This window comes from Salvelinus sp. IW2-2015, unplaced genomic scaffold (genome assembly GCF_002910315.2).
Source record: "Salvelinus sp. IW2-2015 unplaced genomic scaffold, ASM291031v2 Un_scaffold1598, whole genome shotgun sequence".
Classification (NCBI taxonomy): domain Eukaryota; kingdom Metazoa; phylum Chordata; class Actinopteri; order Salmoniformes; family Salmonidae; genus Salvelinus; species Salvelinus sp. IW2-2015.
In genome coordinates this window covers 125,722-131,349 of record NW_019943021.1, presented here as the reverse complement: position 1 = coordinate 131,349, position 5,628 = coordinate 125,722, and the positions used below count along the sequence as shown (strand labels likewise).

Here is a 5,628-nt window from a genome sequence, read left to right as displayed (position 1 = left end):
GTGGTGTGTGTGTGTGTGGTGGTGTGTCCTGTTTTCAGAGGTGAGGCGGAAAAGCCAAGCGGAGATGTTTGAACACCTCTGTACGGCTCCATGGGAAAGTCTGGAGGAGGAGCTAAGAGTCACCGAGACCCTCAGTCCCTCCAAGGAACACCTGACCGCTCCAGACCCCTACTTCTTCCTTTCCATAACCCTCTGACCAGGACCTACACACACACACACACACACACACACACACACACACACACACACACACACACACACACACAGGTCATTCAGAGTTCAGCTTCACAGACTCACAATGAGGTATCAATTCATCTCTTCACTCTCAGTACATTGTCTCCTCTGTGAGAAAATAGAAGCCATATTGTTCAGTTCAGTCCCAAGTATGCCTAAATAACGACAATCCAAATATTAGAAGTCGAGCCACCTCAACAAATTCCTTTACACCAATTTACCAAGTGTCGTTCTCCCGGACCCCGATTAAGACTAGCCCTGGACCGAAAATATATTTCAAAGGAGTTCAGTCTGTGTTCGGGAAACCCGGCCTGTAAGAGTTTTGAAAACCTATAAAGTCGTAGATGTGTTTTGTGGTCTTTGAGCTAGATGTGTTTTTCTGTCTTTGAGCTAGATTAACGTACACGTTATCCGCTGCTTTTCCAGTGGGGCTTCGCACAGCGCTGTGGTCGTAGACAGTCTTTTTGGGAAAGATGTTTCCATGGGTCTGGTCCTTGGCCCCGTGCCCACCGACACCACCCCCACCTCCGGAGCCTGATCTGGGGGACATGCTGTAGCTCCAGCCCCTGTCTGGCACACCTCCAGACTTGTAGCCCACTCCCATGTAATTGGGGTTGGTGATATCAATGGGATGGGGAAGAGCGAACCTATTGAACAGGAGAAATAACCAGATGTCCTGATGTCACAATTGAACTGAGATCACAAGCTTGTCAAATAGCCACGAGTGAAGAGAGAGACTGCTCACTTGCTGTTGTGGTCCAGACCTTTTCCTTTTGGGGTGCCAGAATCATCCCTTTCCACTTGGATGAAATCTGAAAAAGGAGGAGTGTGTTTAGCAACAAGAGAAAACATTATTTTGTTGAGACATCAGTGGTACACTAAGACATTGGTTCTCAGCCTCTCACCGTATAACTTCTCGGTCTGTTTGCCCCCAGAGGTGCGCAGTTGTACACCCCCTGTCAGGGTGCCTGTCCGCTCGCCGTGGTGCGTCAGCGTCACGTGGAACTCTGTGTAGGAGGACTCTGCCGCTCGCAGAGCCACACAGCCCTCTCCTGTAGGGATGACACCATGTCAGGGAGCAGGAGAAGAAGGAGGAGGATTAGAGAAGAGGAGGAGAGAAGCGGAGGAGGGAGGAGAGAAGGGGAGGAGGGGAGAGGTGGAGAGGAGGAGGAGAGTTTTAGTTAATAGTACTGATTTGACCAAACACCGATACAAGGAAGACACATCAGATTGTTGCAAGCAAGTCTTCAAAATGACTTCTATAATCTAAGAGTTCGTGTGTGATGTCAACGTCGTGTGCAAAACAGAAACAATGATACTTTGTATCGGTAGACTCTACAAAAAATCACGAGACAAAAGAGGGGAGACATGAAGGACAATTCATAAAATGTTTTGGACTGTTGCAGTAATGATGTAGCCTAACGCGTATGGGAAAAGGAACGAGGAGTTTGTACAGGAATAGTATGTATTATGTGAGAGTCCAGTAGGTGGAGCAGTGGATGTTTGATCTCGGTGTGAGATATGTATTAATTCCTAGATATTCATCTTGTCTAACTAGCCCCTCCATTTCTCTAACATTCTAATTTCAACGTCTAGACATGAGCCCAGACAGCAGGTGTTCTGACTGATGCGCCCATCTTGCGAGTTAGTCTCAGTCGTCTAGAAGCCGCTGGGGGGGGGGGGGGGAGACCAAAGGACCGATTAAAGAGCACTCAAATGTGTTTCAATACCAGAAGAAAGATTCATTGGTTTTGCCTGTTTCTCATCAGCCTGTTTGTAAGTTCTGTATGTGTTAACTATGTACATAGTTTAATGTACCAGAACTATTTTCTCTGCGGTATGACTTGATGTTTTTAAAACACATGACTTATCAGAAGCTATTAGGTCATACTTGATTGTCCTGATTATGGAACAGTAGGCTGAGTGTGCATCCATGATTTGATTAGTGAAGCAGGGCTGTGCCTGATATGTGAACAGAGGTGGTTTGACTGATATCTGGAAACAGAGGCTGGTTGCCTGATATCGTGACAGAGGGCTGGGTTGCCTGATAATGGAACAGAGGATGTTGTTGATGGTGCTGTATATGTGAACAGAGGTGGTTGCCTAGATGTGAACAGAGGCTGGTTGCTGAATGTGACAGGAGGCTGGTGGCCTGTCATGTGAACAGAGGCTGGTTGCCTGTCATGAACATAGGTGGTTGGCCTTGATCAGTCAATAGAGGCTGTGGTTTGCCTAGTATGGAACAGAAGTGTGGAGTTTTCTTACCTTCTTTTGGGGAGGGCTGGATGGCCTTGAAGCGTGGGCGGAGTTTGCTTGGCCAGCTTTCCGTAGCGTTCTCCCTGGTTACGTCTTCTTTGAGACTCTTTTAGTGATGTTTCGTGTGTACTCCCCGTCACGTGCGGGACTTAATCATCTCGCAGAGGCGCTTATGGGCCTGTTTTAGTACCATTTTGCCCCCCTCTCATTGGAGCGTGACCGGCTTCACAGGGGTCTTTTTGGGTGTGCTTTTGAGTTGCTTGGTTAATGTTGCGTTTGTGAGGGAGGCCTGAAGGAAAATTTAATGCAGCTATGATCTGAACACTGGGGCTTTGTTCTTCGAACAGGTTAAAGGAGCGTTGCTGGTACGCAGCGCTCAAATTGTTCGGGGTGGGGACCGGGGTCCGGTCAGAAGTCCTGTCAAGATAAGAGGTTTGGGAAACGAGAAGTAGGGGTTCTGGAGCGGTCAGTGTGTTCCTTGGATTGAGGACTGAGGTCTCGGGTATCCTCTTAGCCTCCTCCGTCCAGCTTTCCCATGGAGGCCGACAGAGGTGTGTCCAAACTAACTTCGCTTGGCTTTTGTCCTGACCTCACCTCTGAGAAGACAGGACACCACACACACACACACACCACACACACACACACACACACACAACACACAACACCACAGCACACACACACACACACAACACACACAACACACACACACACCACACACACACATCACACACACCACACCACACACACACACCACACACACATCAGTATTCTAGCAGTCTAGTCTTCACACATTCACAGATGAAGGTATTTCCAAATTCATCTCTGTCACTCTCAGGTACATGTCTCGCTCTCGTGAGACACAAATAGAAGCCATAGATGTCAGTTCAGTCCGAAGTATGCCTATAAAACGACAATATCCAAATATTGATATGCGTAGCCACCTTCAACAAAATTCTGTTACACCTAAAGTTAACCAAGTGCGTTCTCACCGGACCCGATTTAAACTAGCCCTGGACCTGAAAATATATATTCAGAAGGGAGTCAGTCTGGGTTCGGTAAAACCCGGCCTGTAAGAGCTTTGAAATACCACTATAAGTCTTAACTTAGTGTTTTGTGGTCCTTTGAGTAGCAGTGTTCAATGTGGTATTTAATCGCTGAGACAAAACCGATTTTATCCGCTTTGCTTTTCCAGGTGGCTGTTCGCACAGCGCTGTGTGTCGTAGGACAGTCTTTTGAGGGAAAGATGTTTCCATGGTCTGGTCCTTGGCCCTCGTGTACTTCACTCTGACACCAGCCCCCACCTCCGGAGCCTGATCTGGAGGGGACATGCTGTAGCTCCAGCCCCTATCTGGCACACCTCGCAGACTTGATAGCCCACTCCCATGTTAATGGTGGTGATATCAATGGTTAGATGGGTGAAGAGCGAACACTATTGAACAGGAGAAATTAACCAGATGTCCTTGATGTCACAATTGAATGGAGATTCAACAAGTTGTCAAAATAGCTACGAGGAAGAGAGAGGACGCTCACTTGCGGTTTTGTGCCAGACCGTTTCCGTTTTGGGGTGCCAGAATCATCCCTTTACCAACTTGATGAAATCATGAAAAAGGAAGGAGGGTTAGCAACAAGAGAAAACATTATGTTGTTGAGACATCAGTTGGTTACACTAAGGACATATGGTTCTCAGACCTCTCATCCGTATAATCTCGGTCTGTTTTGCCCCCCCATGACATAGTCGCCGCAGTTGTACACCCTCTTCAGGTGCCTGTCCGCTCGCCGCGTGGTGCGTCAGCGTTTCACGGGAACTCTGGTGTAGGAGGACTCTGCCCCGCTCCAGGCACACCAGCCTGTCCCGTTAGGGAATGACACCCCATGTCAGGAGCAGGAGAAGAAGAGGAGGATGTGAGAAGAGGAGGAGACGAGAGCGAAGGAGGAGAGAAAGGGAGGAGGGGAGATGTCGTTCGAGAAGGAGGAGGAGGAGAGAGAGGAGGAGGACAGAAGAGAAAGGAGGGAGGAAGAAGAAGGATTAGGGCTAGTGTGAGAAGAGGTAGGGGAAAGGTTGAGGAGGAAGAAGGGAGAGGAGGAAGAAGTTTCCTAAGGAGAGGAAGAGAAGAGTCGAGCAGAAGAGGAGGAAGAGAGAGAAGATGAGGAGGAAGAAGTGGAGGAGAGAAGGGAGGAGAGAAGAGAAGACGAAGAGGGAGGAGAAGGATGAAGAAGAGAGGATAGAGAAGAGAGAGGAGAAGAGAGAATGATAGCGGAGAGAGATAGTGGAGGAGAGAAGGGGAGAGAGAAGGAGAAGTACGATAGAGAGAGAAAGAGAAGAGGAGGAGGAGAGAAGCCGAGAGATGAGGCAGGAGGAGAGAAGAGGGAGAGAGAAGGGATGGAGGAGAGAAGAGGAGGAGAGAAGGGAGAAGGGAGGAGGAGAGAAGAGAAGAATAGGAGAGAGGAGGAGAGAAAGGGGAAGAAGAGGAACAGCGAGAAGGGAGAGGAGAGAAGAGGAGAAGAGACAGAGAAAGGGAGAGGAGAGAAGAGAAGAATAGGAGAGAGAGGAGGAGAGAAGAGAGGAGAGAAGGGAGGAGGGGAGGAGGGAGATTGAGATAGAAGCTGGCTTTTCCTTCTCTAGAGCTATGAGCAGAACTATTCTAAAACAAATAATAAACACAACAGCAAACAATTTCACGTCGATTTTATCAGAGATTAACAGTTTCTAAGATAAAATCAGTAAATATTGAAATAAACTGAATATCTAGGCCCTAATCTATGGATTTACATAGACTGGCACTGGGCGCAGGCCAATCAGAACTGAAGTCCCCCCAGATGAAGAAATGTACAGAGCTATGATGAAGACAGGCAGCTAACCGAATGACAGAGGCATAGAGCGATATGAAAACAGAGCTAGACGAAGACAGAGCTAGAGAGATGAAAGACAGAGCTAGATGAAGACAGAGCTAGAATGTAGACGAAGCTAGACGATGAAAGACAGAGCAAGATGAAGTACTAAAAAAGCTAGATAGAAAGACAGCATAGTAAAACGATTTGAAGAAGAGCTAGATGAAGAAAGACAGAGCTAGTATGCAAGACAGAGCTAGATGAGACAGAGCTAATGAAGACAGAGCTAATTAAGACAGAGCTAAGATG

General features: G+C 47.7%; 1 protein-coding gene across 1 annotated transcript in view; it reads right to left on the bottom strand.

The window, feature by feature from the left end:
- Window positions 1-5,628, bottom strand: part of LOC112071375 (phosphatidylinositol 3,4,5-trisphosphate 5-phosphatase 1-like) — a 72,494-nt gene that overhangs the window by 2,463 nt on the left and 64,403 nt on the right. The window contains 3 exon segments of the mRNA XM_024138832.2: window positions 639-881; window positions 980-1,046; window positions 1,140-1,286. Coding sequence (XP_023994600.2) covers window positions 639-881; window positions 980-1,046; window positions 1,140-1,286 — 457 coding nt within the window.